This window comes from Mandrillus leucophaeus, unplaced genomic scaffold (genome assembly GCF_000951045.1).
Source record: "Mandrillus leucophaeus isolate KB7577 unplaced genomic scaffold, Mleu.le_1.0 Scaffold124, whole genome shotgun sequence".
Lineage (NCBI taxonomy): Eukaryota > Metazoa > Chordata > Mammalia > Primates > Cercopithecidae > Mandrillus > Mandrillus leucophaeus.
In genome coordinates this window covers 2893464-2914537 of record NW_012100765.1, presented here as the reverse complement: position 1 = coordinate 2914537, position 21074 = coordinate 2893464, and the positions used below count along the sequence as shown (strand labels likewise).

Here is a 21074-nt window from a genome sequence, read left to right as displayed (position 1 = left end):
GCTGTCGGCTCATTTTTTCTGGATTAAGTTTGGTCAAGAAAGAAACTGCCTCATTTTCTAGTTGTCATTTGCCCAGGAAGTAAAAGCAAAATTGTAATGAGGGAATCACAGCAGGAGAGCCTCCTAACAAATGAGAGGCATATATTGACTGGCAGCCAGCATGCCGTTTCAGTGATAAATGTATTTTTATACACTGCTGTTCAAGGTCACTGTTGTCCTTGAGTGTGCAGCCATCAAAAGTCATGCAATTCACATTCTAAACAGTTCTAATAATCAGTGCAAAGATGCCTGACTTAAAAAATGCGTTATTAATTTTATACATCATTTATGTAAATTACACATCTTGATATTTCACTGCAATTTTATCTTGCTATTGTTGAAAATTGTTGAGAAATCAAAGATGTAAATGTATGAGACATTTGTGAGATGTATTGGTATAGATTTATTACAGTGTTCACAGAAGCCAAACTTGAACATGGATGAACTTCAGTAATTAACCCTTCTGTGTTTTGTGCTTCTTCAGTGTTCAAAATTCATAAAGAACTTTTATAACCTAAGCATTCTGAAACAAAACTATTATCAATTTAAGACGAATGCTGTGTTTGAAATAGAATTTATACAAAAAAAATACAAAAAAGGACATTTTGCTGTTAGATCTGCCTCAATCCAAAGGAAATGTTACTTTTTGACATACTAGTTAACCCTTTGAAAAGCACTCTCTAATTACTCAGAGTGATCTAGTTATTCACCATTTTATTACTCAAAACTCAAACACACTTTCTAAATAAAGAATGAACAAAACCATGTTGTTACTCAGGTTTTTGATCCCCATAAATAGCAAATGTTCAGAAATTAATATTAAATAGCTGTCTTTTCAAAGTTAAATTATATGCAAAATGTAATGATTTCTGTCACACGAAATCTTTCAGTAAATATTTTTTAAAATATTATGATTGTTGGATTTAAGAATCCTTATGTTAAATACGTGTTCACGTGCATATTCACAGAAAATCACGGGGCCCTTTATGGTCTTCAGACTGATTTGCCATCTACGCTTATCTGATTCCACTTCATTCCTCTCACTGTAAATGTGGATCATTCTGGAGGGCTTGTTGTGTGTTTATTGTTCCCCTACAAGCTATACTCTCTTTCCTTTAGGCTTTTGAATGTAGTATTCCGTCCGCATGGAGGGTGCGTGTTATATTATACCCTTCACATTATATGTATGTTATATCATTCCATCCACATTATATTATACCCTCCACATGTGTGTTTGTGGGTGCACCTATATAATCATTCATACCCAGAAAATCTCCAAGGTTTCTCACCTGGCCTGTACAATAATCCCGTAATTTAACCTCTACCTGAAGGTATGGGTGTAGGAGGAGGTAAATGAATGTCTCCCTGATTTTAGCTTAGAGCTTTGGATGAATCTAATACCTAGGAGCTCCAGATAGGTAATCTCATACTTCCCTCTGACATCCCACACACACTACCCTGGCCTAGTACCACACATATGTTCCCCCTGTATATCCAGAGATGTTAGAAGTTGTGTGTCTCTGGTGTCTACAGTAGACAATTAGGTTCCTTGGGTCTGGCTTGGACCTTCAAATGCTTCCCCTCATAGAAACTATTATAAATAGTGCTTAGGAGATTGAACTGGCACTATAAATTCTGAAACATTAAGAATTCTCTTGGCTTTTGGAAGCTGGCCCAGAAATCTATTTGTTGCATTGTTCCTGTAGATAAATGTGTTCAGAGTTCCGAACAACTGAATTCCAAACAAACTTTAGGACCTCTCATTTGATGGCTGCCCATGTGGAAACACTGCAACGTACTGCACGTAAAAATGTCACTAGCAGGTCATTTTAAAAATTACCACATTGCACATGGAATAGTGAGGAGTGACACAGTAAATATACAGAACTACAAATAGAAGGATTTCTTGTATTTAAAGTTATATTAATTATCGATATTTTAAAAATCAAAACAGTTCTTACGGTTTCACTCTTTTTTAACTTTGCATGTAGAATTTGCCTTTCAGGGAGCCCATTATGACATTGAGTTCTGAGTTTTTCATAGCTGGAACAGGAAGTATGAGTCAGAATTCTCAGTGAATTCTAAACTTTCCAAAGATGAAACCCATAAATGGCATTTGTAGTTCTGTATTAACTCGTACTCACACCTTGAGTTGAAGGCCTGTAGTGTATTTAAGGAGTACTCTTAGGTTTCCTGGTTGACTTCCTTTGTAATTTAACCTTTGGCGAAGCAGTTATAAGCTCTGACACCTGAACAGTCATAAATTAAAAATCTGTAAGTACAAGTATTTTATAATACCATGTCAGGCATCTTAATGTACAATGCTGTATCTAACCACTAATCTCAATTGACTGTTAAATGGAAATGTTTAGCATAAAACTATTATCATATTATAAAAAACCGTTTAAAAAAATGATGTCCTTATCATTTCCAAACTATAAAAGCAACTAAATATGTGTTAAATAATGTTTCTTTGTTAATAACCTTCATTTAAAAAAAAAAAAAAAAAGCAGAAGCACACCTTTGGAGAGCATGCATTTACCATATAATATTACACTTACTACGTAATATTATAATCTTAATTTTAACATCTAAAGTGATCTGGCAACTATCACTCTCATCTCTGAGCAAGTAAAATATTTTTATGGAAAAGTAAAATAGTGCCTAGGAGTATGAAATTGTTTATACCAGGAAAAACTGATAAACTTTAAGATTTCAAAGACACGCTAGTATGAAATCTGGAAGACTGTGAGCCAGTGACTTATGGTGGTTCTTCTAAGGGATGGCATTTGACGAGTAAGTATACCTGGGTAGGGTTTTCAGTTTTATTATAAGTACCCCAAAAATGGTGGTACTACAGGTAATTTTTAGTTTCCTTTTTTATATTTTTCCCTGTGTTTTTTTTTTTTTTTTTTTTTGAGACGGAGTCTGGCTCTGCCGCCCGGGCTGGAGTGCAGTGGCCGGATCTCAGCTCACCGCAAGCTCCGCTTCCCGGGTTTACGCCATTCTCCTGACTCAGCCTCCCGAGTAGCTGGGACTACAGGCGCCCGCCACCTCGCTCGGCTATTTTTTTTGTATTTTTTAGTAGAGACGGGGTTTCACCGTGTTAGCCAGGATGGTCTCGATCTCCTGACCTCGTGATCCGCCCGTCTCGGCCTCCCAAAGTGCTGGGATTACAGGCTTGAGCCACCGCGCCCGGCTTCCCTGTGTTTTTCAAATAAAAAAATTAAATCGGGGTGTCTTATCTTTGGACTTTCCTGGGCCACATTGGAAGAAGAATTATTTGGTCCACACATAAAATATACTGACACTAATGATAGCTTATGAGCTAAAAACAAAATATCTCATCTTTTAAGAAAGTTTATGAATTTGTGTTGGGCCACATTCAAAGCCATCCTGGGCCGCATGTGGCCCATAGACCACAGGTTGGACAACTTGATCTAAATAAAAACTATGCTTCTACTAAAAATTATTTTTGCTAATGCAAAGTTCGTATATAAAGTCTATTAAGCCTCAGAAGTGTGTCAAAACTATCTTCTCGTACACTTATTCCAAAAGGAAAATATATCAAATGGAAAGCTTCTGGTTGAGTTTTAGATTTTTTTTCTTAAAAGTGAATAAAGTTAGTATGCATAGTATTAAAGAATGCCCTTAATGGCATCTGTAATAAGGCATAGAATGTTATTTTAAGGCACATGCCTGTGGGTCATATGCATGATAGTAATTATGAGCAGATTACTAACGAAGTGCATTCTGTGTTATAAACAGAGAGCATCACAGGATTCACATCTGCTTGGAAAGAACCTAAGTTAAAACATCAAAGCAGGTTTTGGTTTTTTTTTTCGTAAAGATTGTAATTATTTAGATAGCTCGTCAGTGGTAGTGCAACAAGTGGGCTTGTGTTATTGATTTTCACCTGTATTACCACAACATTTTCCATTGACAAATATTAATTGCTTATTAAGTACTAAAGAGTTTGATGGTCCAAATATTGAATTTTGTAATGAATTGGCCTTTTAGTTTGCTTATGATTAAGCAGTATGATTGCATTAAAGATACAAAGGTTTAAGCCAATATATCTCCCACTTTAAGAACATTAAATAGATATTCCTCTAAAATTTAATTTTAGTGATTGGATATTTAATTCACTTTCCCTTGCATTCAGGTAAATTACCTTTGGCCAAACTATAGGGACTGCTTATGTAAATATGAATTGTGTGGCTGTAATTAGTAGTAAAGTATCCAGCATTTTTTGCATTGATTCTAGTTTATGAATACAGAGAATAATTGAAATTTGTATCAAAACCAAATTGGTGATTATGATCACTAATGTAGATTTTTTTAAGTCATTAATTTGGTTAATTTTTTTTATGGCCGAGAAGAATCTGCACATCTAAGTGAGCAACCAGTACATATGTGTGTATATATGTTTACAGTACATCCATAAATATATACAAGTTCCAGTTTAATTCCTTTTTGTTATCTTTCCCAACTTTTAATAGTATATTTTTCTTTTTATAATTATACTTGGAGAAATCTTAAGTATATTATACATTGGGCTTTCTAAAACATAATTTGTGGATAGCTGATGAAATTTAAACAAAGTTAAAATTAGAGAAATTAGACTGTCAGTTTTGAGTTGGCAAGTATTGGTAGATTAAAATGTTAAATTTAATTCAAATATGTTTTTGACTCCAGAAATTTGACTTTTTAATGATTGATTTTTCTGATCACTGAGTCAGATAATTACTACTTGATAAAGGGTTATCATTTAAAAGTTAAAATACTATCAACCTTCAAAGTAATTTTGTTATTAAGTACATTACTTTATCACAAAATCCTCTTTTAAAGGTGATTTGTACATTGGGGACCACCTTGAAATATTTAATTGACAAATAAAATGTTAGATAAAATATTATATTTCAGGTCTACAATGTGTAAAATGAGCCCAGGTCTGTCTTTTCTGCCCACCCCTTGTGCTGCTAGTGTCTCCTGTCGTTTTTATCCTCTTCCTTTTGGTCTTTTCACTCTATCTGCTCTTCATGGATTTTCTCAACCATTTACATTGGATCTTTTAACAAACATTCCTGGAGTAGCTGCTGTGTACCAGGAACAGGGCTGAGTGCAGGGTCTATGCCTTCCACATCTCTCTATGTGCTGATTCCTCCCAAATCTGCCTTTCTTTTCATCAACCTGTTCCTAAGCTCCCAATTCATCTTCCTCACTTTGTAACAGATTTCTATATGCTCAGCCCCTCCACCTGAATTCCTACACTGAGCTCCTTATTTCCCCTGACACCTTCCCACCTCTCCCTATCCCCCGCACCCGCCCCAGGGTCTTCTTTCCTTTGTGCCTTCCCTGTCCAGGTCGCAGCAGCACCACCCGCCCCGCTTGTCCGCTCCTTCCTGTCCATGCCCACTTCCTCATTCAGCTCCCCATTTCTCTGCTACGTTTGCTTCCCAACCAGTCCTTCTTCCTTTCTGTTTCTCTCTTCTCCACCCTTTGCAGAATGTTCTTAAAACTAGTCTGATCTGACCATTCTCATATTTAAAAACTACAGAAAACTCCCTTTTGACTATTAAATATGTCCACATTTCTTGACACCACAAGAAGGCAGCTTATAGCCTGGCCATAGCTGCTTTTCTGCTTCATTTTCAAGCCTGCCTCTCTCCACCTCTCCTCGCTGCCTGGTGCTCCCCTAGGCAGAGTGACACAGGAGTGCTGGCCGTTTTCTTGGACCCCTCTGAAGTCTTCACTTGGCACATGTCTGCTTAGACTCATCTCTTTTTCTTCTCACCAACTTCTGGTGGTCCTTTAGAGCTCAGTTCAAATACAACCTTCTCTCTGCACGTTTTTCTGACATCTCCCTCCGCTGCACAGAAACTACTGTCTCCTCGTCTGTGTTTCCGTGACATCTTCTGCACATCTGTATTACGCTATTGATTGCACCATACCATAGTCTCTTACTGTCAACCTGTTGGTCTCCCATTCCTAGATTCACGGGCAGAGGTCCTATCTCATCTTTATACTCTGATACCTTGCACAGGACCTAAAACAAAAGTCTCGATAAATATTTTTAACTACATTTTCCTAAAACTATTTTAGAAAATATAGTTTTTCCTAAAAATCATATGTTTTAGGAAAGGTAGGCAAGACAGATAATATTATTTTACAAATAAGCAAATCAGAAAATTGTTCCTGTTCATAAAACCAGCAAAGACAAATTTTAATCCACTACATGAAAGTGGATAGTCTAAGTATAAGTCAGAGGACTGACAAGTAACGTCAGTGTTATTTTGCCACAGTAATTACTCTGGGAGATTTGCAAATGCAATTGCTATATGAAAAAAAATACATACAGTATTGCATATTTTATGAATATTATGATTTTAATAGTAAGAAAAATGTTGGATGTTACATCAAAAGTAAAAAGTTAATTTTATCTTTTTGTAACTTGGTATTTCTTTTCTTTAAATTATATTTTTATTGTATTTATTTTGAACAATACAGTTGTTTTACTATTAAAGTTGTATTGGGAAAAGTAAAAATGTGAAAGGAGCTTTAAGTTAGAAGGTATTCATTCTAGATCAGTCTCTAATCCATCAAGGGAATTCATTTTTTTTATTTCAATAGGTTTTGGGGGAACAGCTGGTGTTTGGTTACATGACTAAATAACTTGGAATTTCTTAACAAAAGAAATGAACCTTGTAATGCAGAACAACATGAATTAGGTTATGTTCCAGACTAATCTGATTTTCTATTTTAATAAGTGGAAGAGGCATAATAAACTACACATAAAAGTGTAAAATTTCTAAACCTGTAATGTGTCCTATTGATACGTTCTATCATTATCCAAAATAAACATGAATCCAAAGGTGTGGTAATGTTGAATTCATATAGGTATGAATTTTAGAATTTTATGTCATAATTTAACACTTTCAAGTCATTTCTCTTTTTGGAATGGTGAAAATGTTAAATACTTTTGCAACATAATTTTGAAAAATATAAATTCTCTAGCTTTAGTATAACCTACATCAGACAATTTTGTGTCACCAGGCGCTATACCAGGCAAAGGAGAGGTGACAAAGGAGAGGGAACACATGTGAAGGTCCTGACCTACTGCTCTTAACCAAACCATCTTCCATTAACCATAACCCAGATGAAAACCCACGAAAATGCCAAGTCCCATCATGACGGACATTTACTTAGGAATGTGATTGCTGTCCGGCGAGTTAGTGTGTATGGGGGTCTGCTGAAGTCCTGCCATGTAAAGGCCTGAAATGTCTAGAGAGGGTGGAGGTAATCAAGACCATTCATGATGCTAAGGAACTCCATGTGGAAGCAGGCGGGGAGGGATTTATTTTCGTAGCACAGTATAAGACTTCTAGCATGTGTTCAAATAGTTTTATATTAGAAACACTGAAAAAAACATTTAGCTTTTGGGTTTGCCCGAATCTGAAGAAAACATTTTGTGTGACTTTTTAAGCATATGCAAGTGAAACTTTAATAAATATTTCATGTGAGCAGTGTAAATATTTGATAATTTATTCATTATTTTATTTAAAACTGAACCACATTTATCTAAATTATATTAGTATTCAGCAGTAGAGTATCCATGAATCATCTTTAAGTATGGCTCTATAATTATATTTTTAAATGTTAAATTATATCAAAACGTTATGTTTTCATTTATGTCTTTAGGCTTTTTAAATCATTATTGAGTCTAAAAGTTGTACAGTACAAACATACTGCTGTCACTTTATTAGCCAAAAATTGGTGGTGATCGTATAATATATTAATTTGTGATGTTTGGGATTTTTAGCAAACCTAATTTTCAAAGTATGATTCTATATAATTAATCATTTCAACATGCAAAGAAAAGACATATCAATTCCATATAATTTAATTGGATATTCTATTGTTACTTTGTCCTGGAAATATTGGGCCTAATAAATCAGAAGAACAGGGAAGAGCAAGGCTAGTTCCTGATTATCTGTGGCAAGAAAAGGGGAAAGAGGGGCTTAGACATTAATAGGTGAATTAATGTCTAATTGATGGAGAACTTTTCTTTGAATCTGAAAGTTTCCCAGTTAAATCGAAGGGAAAATACTCCTAAAATCAGTACCTATTTTTTAGAGTTTGCTCTATGATGATTACAACATTTTAAGTTTTAAGTTTGGTAAACAACAATTGGCTTAAATGTTTATTCTCTATTTTTCCATTCATAAAACTTCCTTTTAAAAATAATTCTGATAATTTATCATGGATCTTAGTGAAAATATAAGCCTCAATACCATAAAAAACTTATTAGGAATGTCAAAATTACAATAATACAATAGTTTTGAGCATGTATTTTGATTCTCACTATTCCTAGATAAGGGTGTCGTGTGTATATATGTGTATATGCACATGCATGTTGATATATAACCCCCTACAGAAGAAATATTGAAAACTATTGCTTGTGTCATAAGGATTGTCAATATGTAGATATTGAAAAGCTTTAATTCATCAATGTCAGCTTGTCCTCGAATGACATATAAGTAACTTTTAGTAACTGAAACTGTGCAGTAAACACTGAAGCTATTTTTAAGGAATAAAGAGAGCCTGTTTAGGCATTATATCTTACAATAAAACTGAAGATAGCTCACTTTATTATATTTATCCTTAAATCTATTTTCCATTAAGATGTTAAAATGATATCAAGTCTGCTTGTTATTCCCTCTGAATATATATTATTTTCAATTGGATGGTGATAGAAAATAATTCATTGAATAGTTTCAATACCTTGGCTTGGAAAATGCCAAAACAGGTTGAGTTTATAACATAAAGTTGGCATAATGTGAATAAAAAGCATTGCCTCAGCCCTCCATCAAGAAAAGAAATTATAGAGATTAACAACCTGTTTTCAACTCTCAAATCTCTGTTCAAAATCTGTAGAACCGCCAAAGGGCAGCATCTAGACTTACGTGCTTAGACTGTAGGAGATAGTACACCCAGTAAGAAAAGTTGAGCTCTTTTCAATACTAGAGAGCTTTAGGATTGCATTTACCATGTACTTCCATTTTGGTCAATATTTTTAGTTTTTATAGTTTGGGTCCCAAGTGAGAAAGAAACAGGTTCCTAACTCTAATTATCCTTTCTTTAAAAAGTGCTTATTTATGGTCCTTGTAGGAAGGTATTGCCTCTTTGGGGTACAGACAAGCTGATAGGAGGGTGAAAGCCTTCAGGCACTGAGGACCAGGGAGGGAGGCTGCTGGTGAGAGAGATGGGGCCACCATCTCTGTAATCTGGCCTGGGCGTCTGGGGGAATCAACACAGGTACCTTCCTCCTTCTTAGCCAGTGAAGAAGGCCAGGACAACTCTGTTTTAAGAGGTTTAAACTCCTGGAGGTGGGTCAAATAAAAGAGTGTTTCTTCACCCTCACTGTGGCAGTGGGCCAGTGGACCCTGCCTCACCCCACACGGAGGCAAGACTCCACTGGGAAAATGGGCTTCCTATGTCCCAGGCGGTGCTGTCCTCCCAGCCGTCCTCACAGGGATGGCAGGGCAGGGGAGATTGCCGTGGACCAGGACAGCACCAGGATAGGAAGGGAGGCTGGGCTAATCCAGGGACCTTCCTGTGTATGTGGAAGCCACCTCCCTGCCACATGGGGTTGGGAGTCTAGGGGTTCTGTGAGGTCCCCTGAAATTCAGAAGGGTCTGCAAGGTGAGCTGGCTGACTGTTGCCTGTCCAGAACGAGGGGACGGACAGTTCCCCTTGGCAAGCCCCAGCACCACCACAAGCTCTTGCTTCCAAGCAGCCCTGCTGTAGCTGCCTGGGCTGGGGCTGCACCCAGCCTCCAAGCACCACCAGACATCACTCAAGGTCTTTGTTATTTGGTGTGGCAAAGTCACTTATAAGTGTTAGTGTGTAACATACATAAGACTTTCTCAGCTGTAGGAAAGTCAAGCTACGGAAATTGAAGATCCAGCAGTTCATAGCTTTCTTTTACCTGGTATTCTGTGAGGCAGCAGACTCTGGCACCAGACTGCCTGGATTCTAACCCAAACAAGTTATCGCACCTCCCTGTGCCTCGGTCCCCTCATCTATGAAGTGGGGAATAACATAGTCTGCTTATCTCATTGGGTTGATATGTAAAGATTAAGAAGTTTATGTGAAAGTATCTGGAACAGCACCTGGCATATCATACATGCTACAGAAGTTTACCTTCTTAGTATACTTTTTGGATTCTCTATAGCAGCAGTCCCCAATCTTTTTGGCAGCAGGGACCAGTTTCATGGAAGACAAGTTTTCCATGGACCTGAGTGGGATGGATGGTTTTGTGATGAAACTGTTCCTCCTCAGATCATCAGACACTAGTTAGATTCTCATAAGGAGTGCACAACCTAGATTCCTCACATGCACAGTTCACAATAGGGTTTGCACACCCATGAGAATCTAATACTGCCACTGACCTGACAGGAGGCAGAGGCTTGCTTACCTGTCACCCACCCTCCCTCCTGCTCTGTGGCCTGGTTCCTAACAGGCCACGTGCCAGTACCAGTCCATAGTCCAGGGGTTGAGGACCCCTGTTCTGTGGTATAGCATAATAGTGCATGTTTACCTTCCATGTACAATTTTAACATTTATTTCAAGGATGACAACAGCTGTTTTATACTTGACCCTTGCTAAATCCACTTTTTGTATTAAAGTATTAAGTTATATGATGCAATTTTATCAAGACCCAATGGTGAGACAGAAACTAACCTCTTTAAGCACCCAGGTGATATGATGTAAGTGTTGAGAATTAGTAAATTGGAGAAGAGAGAAATAGAAGAGAGTTAATGAGCAATAAATGAATGGGAGTACATGTTTAATGAAAATAAACAGGGTGCAAAATGAGTACTGATGTCTTCTGGAAAGTGGTAGAAGAGGCTTTAGAGCAGGGGCTAATCATCTGGGTTTTTGTCAGTGGATGCCTCTCGAGATGTTTCTGCACCCTCAAGACTCTGTCCATTGGCTGAGGTGTGCACATCTCACTCTCCTAAAGATAACTGGGAGCATGTCAAATGTCAGCCATCTGCATGCCAACAACTGTACAAGTTTTTCCTTTTTAAGGCGTTCTAGTAAATTATCTTTTAATGGTGATCATCAGCCACAATTGCCATTTTCTGATAAAATAAGCATATGCTGGCCAGGCTGCATAGTGTCATGAGAAACTGTAATGGCATCCGATCTCCTAATTCCAGTACTCAGTCTGGTTTGAAATTCCACATCTTGGCTGGGTACAGTGGCTCACGCCTATAATCTCAGCACTTTGGGAGGCCAAGGCAGGTGGATCACTTGGGGTCAGGAGTTCGAGACCAGCCTGGCCAACATGGGGAAACCCTGTCTCCACTAAAAATACAAAAATTAGCCGGGCATCATGGCGCGCATCTGTAATCCCAGCTATTTGGAAGGCTGAGGCAGGAGAATCACTTGAACCTTGGAGGTGGAGGTCGCAGTGAGCCGAGATTGTGCCATTGCACTCTGCATTCCAACCTAGGTGACAGAGTAAGACTCCATGGAAGGAAGGAAGGAAGGAAGGGAGGGAGGGAGGGCAGGAAGGAAGGAAGAAAGGAAGGAAGGAAGGAAGGAAGGAAGGAAGGAAGGAAGGAAGGAAGGAAGGAAGGAAGGAAGGAGAAAAGAGAAGGGAGGGAAGGGAGACAAAAAAAGAAATTCCACATCTTGAGGCCAGGTGCTCACACCTGTAGTCCCAGCACTTTGAGAGGCTGAGGCGGGTGGATCACCTGAAGTCAGGAGTTTTGAGAGCAGCCTGACCAACATGGAGAAACCCCGTCTCTACTAAAAATACAAAAAATTAGCCAGATGGTTGGTGGGTGCCTGTAATCCCAGCTACTCAGGAGGCTGAGGGAGAAGAATTGCTTGAACCTGGGAGGCGAAGGTTGCAGGGAGGCGAAGGTTGCAGTGAGCCGAGACCATGCCATTCCACTCCAGCCTGGGCAACAAGAGTGAAACCCTGTCTCAAAAAAAAAAAAAAAAAAAAGAAACTCCACATCATGAGATGTCGTTGAATAAGGTGACCTCTAAGATACCATCCAACTCTAAGATGTCTTGACTGGAAAGCTTGGAGAGAGTTTAAGGAAAAGCCACTGAAATTATTAAGAAGTTGAGAAATAAGACCTGAAAGGAAAGGTTATAGTTACTGGGATTTTTTTTAATCCTAAAAACAAAAATTAAGTAAAAGAGGGGGGCAGATTGCTGCAACAGCCCTCGAGCCTTTAAAAGGCTGTCACACTAAGATTGGTCACCAGCTGTTCTCCATCTCTACTGAGGCCAGGACCAGAGGAAGCAAGCTTCAACTGCAGTGTTTTGGATTTAGATTTGATATAAGGAAAAATTTCCTGAAAGCACACATTGTTAAACACTGAAAAGGGTCCTCAGGGGAGATTTGGGAGTCTTTCTCTGGAGCTATTTGAAAACAGAATAGATTTTCATGTCTGACCTGCTTCACCATAGCCCTGTCCACACACAGGACAGAATGGGTGACCTTTCAGTGTTCTTGGCAGCACCATGTGGTCTTAAGAGCCTATGCACAAAGAGACTTGAGAAGGCTTAGTTCATCGTGATAATTAAATTGGACTTGAGCCTTCTAATCGGCCATAGATGAGATTATCTATTTTTTAATGGTGTTATTATCTGCCTAAATTATTTGTTGAATCTATAATTTGTTTCCTTGAGCAGATGAACCTTAAATATCTAATAAAATTTTCACAAATTGATTGCTTGGGAGAAAAGAAGGGGGGATTTTTTTTTCTTGAACATAATTAACTCTTAACTTTTGAACTCTTCTGAAATGGCTCTTTTTTGATGAGCCTTTCCCTTGCCTAACAGAGCTGTCAGTCAGAGCGATGTCTTTGTCTTCTCTCTGCCTTGAGCAGTTACCTCCCTGCCAGCCAGCCAAGAAATCTACAGGCTCCCGTATTGGGATGTCAGAAAGGCAGGCAAATCAGAGCCTGGTTCCCCCTCCTTAGCTGCCGTTTTCTGACTTCAGCTGCTATTAATATGTGAGAGATACCAAACATACAATGAGTGCTACGAGCACCCGCTGCACCTCACTTGGCATTGCCGGGTATCGTTAAGTGGGAGCAGCACTGGGAAGATGTGGGTATTTGCAGGTCTTTGGTATTGCCTCTCCTTCTCAGAGTTCTTCCTCACTGCTGAGGCACTGACTGCCTTGAATTTCTGGCCTGTCTCACCTATTTCCTGCCTCCCTACACACACAGACACTTCATTCAGGCTCACCCTAAAGTCAGGGCATCTGCCATGCTTGTACCTCATGAAAACAAGCTTGTCCTGTTTGCCCTCTGCCAAAGCACATTCTAGGGAAAATGCCTCACGTGAAGGCATAATTGTGCTTTTCGAGATTTCAGAGGCTATGTGCAGCCAACTGGGGAGGACATATTTCGGCTCAGCAGACCTTTCAAGCACCCTTCAAATTGCAACTGCCTGACTTAATCTAAAGTCAGCCACGCTGCTTCCTGAAAAGCCCACAGCCACACGGGCCGCTACCCTCTCAGCCCCTCAAGACCTTGGGGGCCGTCAAGGTTCAGTCCACGCTCCTGCATTTTTCCAGTTTATGTTAGTAAAATGTTATACAAAATACATGGGTCAGTACTTTATGAATCTTTCCCTTGTGCTGACATTCATGATGGGGAAATCTTACCTACTTTTGGAAATCGTGTTTTCATAATTTATGTTAAAATTAAGAAAATGGTTTAGGTAGGATTTTGTGTTCCCCTTTAAAGAAAAAAATGATGAGACCTACAAATAAATATAAGATGTTCTCTTTCGTTTTATTCGACCTCAAAGTGGGTTGGTTTCAAGTCCCAAACTTGTCATTTGGAAGCTGACAGATCATGTGAAGAGCAGTTTTAAAGAGAATATTCTAGAAAGTCATGGCTTTTGTTGACACAATCATTTTAGAAATTCTTATTTCTGTTTCCTTCTCTGTGCAACTGGGTTAATTATATTTCTTTGCAGAGCACATTGAAAATGTATGTTAAAAACTGTTGGGTGCATTAAGTATTGTTCATTATTCTGCTTCTCAGTTCCTTTTCTTTAATGAGAAAATGGGGTGGGGGTGTTTAACAGTTCAACACTCTATCTCCTGCTAGGAATAATTGTTTGTTTGTTTTTTAACTGTTCGTAGCACTTCCTGAATTTGATTAATTTCTTTATATTCCATTTCTGTCTTTTCAAGACAGCAATTTCTTTGACTGAAAATATAACAAGGCATGATACTCATTCGCATATAAAAAGTCTACCAAACCTCTTTTTATGTTGAAACTTGTTGTTTTTTGGAAAATGTTCTTCAAGGTCCAGCATTTGAGACCCAAACCATCCAATCCGCCCCATCACAAAGCACTAACAAGTTCTCTGCAATCCTCACAGCTGCATCTCTAATGCCAGAGTAGCGGTTAAAGTCAATTCAGGTGGTGCCTGCACAGATCTTAGAAGTTCAGAGAATCTGAACAAAAGACAATGGCAACATTTCCATTATAGTGAGGGCTGAAGCACCTCTCAGGCTGAGATTGTAATGAACTCACCAGATGTACCAAGCCATTTAAAACAGCGAACTTCCCTGCACTGCCTGAGCGGTACTTGCTCTTACGAGACAGTAGGTCTGTCAGCTGCAGTCAGCACTCTGTGATTTTTCTTTAGGTTGCTTTAAAAAGCCAGCCCTGTGGGGCATCTAGCAGCATCATGCTGTGTGTGCACGCGCGCGTGTGTGTGTGCGCGCGCGTGTGATGCATCATGCTGTGTGTGTGTGCGTGTGTGTGATGTTCTGATCCAAGATGTAGTCCCCCTTTGTCCAAAGAAGACTTTAAAGAAAGTTAAACTCAGTATATGACAGGACTTCAACAAAAGTTAAAACGGAACAGTGATGAGTAAAATGAGTAGGAGGAAGTATTTATTACTCGATGTATAGGATGAGCATAAATTTAGTTCTGAGTTTCCTGGCAGTAAAGCAAAGCAGTGTTAGGTTATGTAATTATTGTTACATGATAAAAGAAAGCAACAAATTTATCTGGAAAGACAAACATTTTCCCAGCAGAAAATTCCAGGCTGAACTTATTTCCCAAGATCGTCTATGAGAGCCACTTAAATAACTGCTCAGTGTCTTCAGCTGACATAGAAGTACTCTTCACATGGATGTTTTAAATACTCGCCAGAGGAAGACAAAAAATGGAATATTTAGAGAAGACTGTTCTGAAGGAGCAAATATGGTCCCAGTGAGTCTGTTTTACTACTTTTACAAAAAGCTAACAGCTAGCCTCCAAGAAAGGGGTGTGAATGTGTCCATTGGGTTGTAACATCCTTTGGACCTGCTGGTTTATAGCCAGCTCACTGTTGCGTTCTCTAACTTACTGAAGCAACCTTCTGGTTGCTGATTAAGGAAGGATGCTAATCTGAAGGAGGAAGGCTTGGCATTCTGTTTTGAAATTGAGGAGCCCAATCTCCAGAAGGAGGTTCAATCCACCTCTTCACAGAGCCGGGCTTTGAGGGCTTTCAAGACGGGCCAGTTTTTCTTAGAAGAAAAGTCTACCCACAGTTTTAGATGGATATTGGGATCCCAGAGCATGGAAGAAACTTTGAATTTTGAATCAGATATTTGTAATAGAAAGTTTGCATTAAATGCCAGGAGGGACCAGGCAGGAAATAAGTGAGCTAGGCAGCCTGGTTCACAGGTCTTCTTTTGTGTCAGTGCTGGGCTGGTGAAGTGAAGGGCACATGCTCAGGCTGAAGTGCTCACCACCACTCAGCCCTGGCTGATGCTGCCCAGTATGTGAACAGAGGCCCAGTATTGCCCGATCCTCCAGATTTTCAGGAGAGGCTGAAAATCTTGATTTTACGTAACATCTGATCAATTAGAAAGATGGGCTGAAAAAAATTTCTTTTTTTTGCACTTTTGCAGGCCAAACCAAACACATCTATTATCTAATTTCAGCTTAAGGGTTTTGAGTTTGCAGCCTCTAAGTCAAGGCCTTACTGTCCTACTGTCTTTACCATAAAGTGGCCTCAGATTGGCCCAATAGAATTTCAGACTTTTAGCAAAACTGAATCTCGATTTTAAAAAATGGTTAAAAATGCTTTCCCAATGAGCTGATTAAACTGACCTAGTAAGTGGGAATGACCACTTTTTCTGATTTAATTGGTTAAAGGCTTTTTTCCTGCCTGAGTGATTCTCATTCCAGAATAGTTGATGTTAAGCTGGTTTCTTGCAATAATTATTCAGCAAGTGCACTCCATTTCTTAAATTAGTACATTTATGGGCCAGCATCATGAGTAATCACATCTATTTAATCAAATGCCACAGTCTGAAGTCTATGTTTATAGGCAACCTGGTATGCTACATGATGCTGATTCTGAGATGTGTGATTAAGGCATAGTTTTGGAGAAGTGTTCATTTAATGGTGTACTCAAGTGGTTGAGTTATATGACTGTTTATGTGTGTCTGGTCATCTCTAAGCAAGCAGGAGTAACAAAAATATTAAAAGTATTGAATTGTTATATGCCATGCATTGTACAGAACACTATGTATTACCTCATTTAACCTTTACAAAGCTCTTTGAGTTAGATATTATCATTATCATCATCATCGTTCCTACTTTACAAACATGGGTACTCTGAGATGTTAAGTGCCTTCAATAACTGGCCCTAGGTTCCACAGTTAGTATGTAGTGGAGCTCATATGCACACCCAGGACGTCTGGCTCACATCGTTGCTCTCTCCCTGCCCAGAGCCCAGTTCTGTACCAACATAACTCTTTTTTTGAGTGTTAGAAAACAAGTGTTATTTGGGGACACCACAGTCCCTTGAAAGTCTAATGACAAAAAAGGACAGAATGCAAAGGCAGCAAGGAATGTGCTTGTGTCTCTACCCCTGTTTTCCCTTTTCTATCTCATCTTAGGCATTCAGATATGTAGTATGAAAAAATCTTCTGAAATGTACAGTACGTATGGGCCAAATCACATAACAAGCCTGATGCTCCCACTGAGACTCAGGGCTCACAATTCTTTATCAAAAATGACAACTGGAAGCCAACCTGTCCTGAATTTTCTTAGTTTAGGGGCACATATTTCCTATTCCTTTCTAGACTAAGGGAGGAGACCAACCTGCAGCTTGTAAGCCGGACTGAATATTGGTTAATGTGGCAGAGGTATGGTTTTTTATAGTTGAGTGCAGGGAGATTAATACAGTATTGCTAATTTGCTTAGTATCCAGTGTCTTCTGTAATTATTAATATCATCAGACTTGAGTACTGTTTTTATTAGGAGGGACCATCTATCAAAGACCTACTCTAAAATACAACTTCCTTTTTATTATTCATGGTTAAATCAATGATCACTATTTGGCAGAGGTTCAAAACTATCCCTGTTAACTTGTTTTTAATGGTATTTGATTTATGTGTGTGCCCAAACCTCCCACATGTGTGTGGATGTATATTTACTAATTGCAGCTATATGCATTTAAATGCAGTGTTATTGCTAGAAAATGAAGCATAAAGCATGAGCAGTGTATAATTATTAAGGAGATGAAATTATAGCCTTTAACTCCTTCCAGAACAGGGATTTTTATAACACAGCTTTGATTGTTCTTTTATTTCAGATGAGCAAAGTTCCTGGATACTTTTGGTGATCAGTTTCTTACCTTTCTAATTGTAAAATTCTTCCCTGTGGCGGACGTAAATGAATTAGCACATTGGTTTGTCTATTAACGTATGGTTTTTCTTTGGGCTCATGCTGCCCTCCCAACTAGGAGGCAGGTGGACACCTCAGAACAAGATTGAAGCCCTTGGAGAGTTCCCTGAATGAGAGAATGTCGGTTGCTTGGCTTACTTTTCTAAGCTGACTTAACAAACAAAGAAGACAATAGCATCTAATACCCATGATGTAACTTATTCAACATTGAATGCATTTGTGTGTATACTTGTAATTGTCCTGTGGAATGCTTGCCATTCATGATATCTGAATTTTATTTTAGACAATCCATGGACACAAGGGACCAATCACTGCAGTGGCTTTTGCTCCTGATGGAAGATACCTTGCCACCTACTCAAACACTGACAGCCACATTTCTTTTTGGCAGGTAAGGGTAGATGCTCCAGGGTCTTAAAGCGTATACCGCGTGATATGGCTTTGGTAGTAAGCCTTCCTGTTAAGCCTACCTGCCGGCCCTCCTTCCTGTCCTCCCTCCCTCCTTGCAGCAAACATCCAGTCTGTATTGATTGCTGATGATGTGCCAGGCACTAGCATGCAGGGTGCTGAGAATACAATTAGCAGTCTGGAAAGAGGGACATCTGCTCTCACGGAGCTTGCAGTCTGAAGTAGACATACATAAATAAGCAAGCAGTTATGGTCCCAGGGGAGCCTGAGAATAAGGCTGTGGGAAGGCTTTTCAGAGGAAATGACACCTAAGCTGAGGCTTGAGTGGTGTGGAAGAAGGGCTGGGTGTTCAGGGTTGGTCAGGAGGTGTGGGTGGTTAAGAAGGGGACACAGGTGCACGAGTTGCCGTGAGCAAGGGCCGGCATGTTTGAGGGCCTGGCCCGAGAGGAATCAGGCAGGAGAAGCCTCACTGACTTCACCTATTCATTTACACAAGGTCCCTGGGTCTGGGACTGTAACAGGGCGTAGGGCATAGGATAATAAGGTGTTTTCCTAGTGTTCACCTCATGTCCCTTTTATACTTATCTCATTTTTCTTTGCATTCTGAATTTCCCGCATAATACTCATAATTCTCAAACTGTTCAAAACATTTCTTAAGATCTCAAATAGTCTTTGGTAAGCAGTTCATGAGAATGCCTATGTTTAATTCTGAATAAAATGAACACTAATTTTGAGAAACTAATTTTGGCAATAGAATATGTTTTCTCCTCACTGCTTAATTGCTATCCCATCTTCTTTTTAATTACCTTACTCTTTTAGTCCCGAAAATTACCAAGAAATTAAACATTACCAACACTCCCAAAAAAGTTAATTTAAAATTTTGTTGTTTTCTTTATTTTCTTAGGATGCCAGTGTGTTTTATGAGATTCAGTTTATTGCTTTGAAAACTAAAACAAAACAAAATAAAAGTTTAAACAAGGCTTCAGCAAAAAATCAATAGGTAATAAAATGTAAAATGGATACAATAAATTACTTAATTAACAACATGCTATTAAAGCATGACAACTTCAAAATCTGTCACAGACTTCTTCTACTTTTATCTAATTTAGTTTTCCAGTTTATTTTCTCATTAGCCTTTCTTCCAAAATATGTCTCCAACATCTTAATTCGCTCATATTAAACTCTCTTTATCAGAGATCTCACCCAGCCCTCATTTCCCAGTGAATAACCACAGCACTGGTGTTTTCCTCTCCTGAAATTCCACAGTGATTCCGTTAGGTGTCCAGAAACTGGGCTTTTGCAGCAGTGCTTCTTTAAGGAGTTTGCCTACAGATTTTTTTTTTCCCTCCCTACTGATGTCTAACTCAGTGGCCTCTATTACGTCAGCTGTACCTTGATACAAATTTTCTTTTATTTCCTGTTCTCTTGGGATCTTGGAGGAATATTTATATAAAGCTCCACTCATTCCACATTTACTGGGTGTCTGAGTGATAGGTGCTGGCCTGTGCATTACAGACACAGAGATCAGTAAGTCATGGGTCCATGCTTGCCAGAAACCTGTGTTCTGTGCAGGGTTTCTTCTTTGGAATAAACAAACAAAACACCTCTTTTTTCCAACTTTCTTTCTGCTAAGAAAACATAATTTGTTCTATAAGAAATACCTCACATATTAGCCAGATTTGAAACTTTTTCCAGTATTTTCAGGAGTATTTTAAATGGAAATTTCTAAATGGTAAATTATCTTTTTTCCCTTCGATCTTCAAGGTTTTATTTGGATATGTTCATCCCTTCGTTGAATATTTTTCTATTTATATCAAAATTACTGCCCAGGTCACTGATGGGATTATGGGTAACGTCCTTTTCACTTAGAGATCAAGCTCGTGTATTGGATGGCATCCTCTTCCGTTTTACTTACCGATCAAGCTTATTTATTAGATGGCTTCCTTTTCAGATAACATCTTTTCATCTTCCAGTTCCTCTCTGAAGCCTCCTGCTGTTGACTCTGGGCTTTGCCAAGCACACTCACATCTGTGTGCCTGGACAGGTGGCTTTGCACACAGTGGGGCTGCAGCACATGTCCTTAGTCCAGAAGCTCACCTACTACTCCAAGGGCTGCTTCCTGTTAAACTCTGCACATGCCAGAGCCAAAGCAGCCCAGTCAACACCCGGGTCATTCTTGCCTCTAAAACCAATGTCGGAATTTAAAATACAGCCCATTTCTTGATGTTTACATTATACCAAACTCAGACTTGAAATTTTAATGGAAGACACAAAAACAAGTCCTTTCAGCTTTCTCAGGAAAATGCAATGAAATCTCTTCCAGAAGTGTAGTTGTCTTATTTGAATTAAAAAGAGTTCAGAAAACAGTATTAGATCTACTGCTGCTCTCCCCAAATGGACTTTGCTGATTTATTTAGATGCATGTTTCGTTGTAATGATGTAGGAGAATACTTTTATATTATTCCAGTAAGTGTACTGTAATATATTTTGAAAACTTAATGAAGTCTTATTAATACAGAACCTTACTAAAGCTATCAGCTATTAAAATCTTTGCTGAGAAATGAGTGTTAATGAGAAATATTGGTTGGATAATTACTCAAGTGAGACTTGGTAAGGTCTGTGTCCTGCATTACTTACATTGGGAATAGTATTAAAACATTTCCTGTTGTGATGAATTATATCTGTGTTTCTGTGTGTTGAGAAAATAATCTTCACAGAACCAGTTTTGTGAAGCATTTTTTTTTGACGGGAATAAAAAAGCCAAAGTTACATTTGAGTGAATTTACATTCTCATCTGTCAAATGATGGAATTTGGCAGTCATTCAAGCCCTTTGATTTTCTAACCCCACCTAATTTGAGTATTTCACTTCTCTGTATCCATTGATA

General features: G+C 38.7%; 1 protein-coding gene across 1 annotated transcript in view; it reads left to right on the top strand.

The window, feature by feature from the left end:
* WDR7 (WD repeat domain 7) overlaps nucleotides 1–21074 on the top strand; it is a 419729-nt gene that overhangs the window by 392670 nt on the left and 5985 nt on the right. The window contains exon 28 of the mRNA XM_011971716.1: nucleotides 18067–18171. Within this exon, the coding sequence (XP_011827106.1) occupies nucleotides 18067–18171 (105 nt within the window). The remainder of the gene's footprint in view (nucleotides 1–18066; nucleotides 18172–21074) is intronic.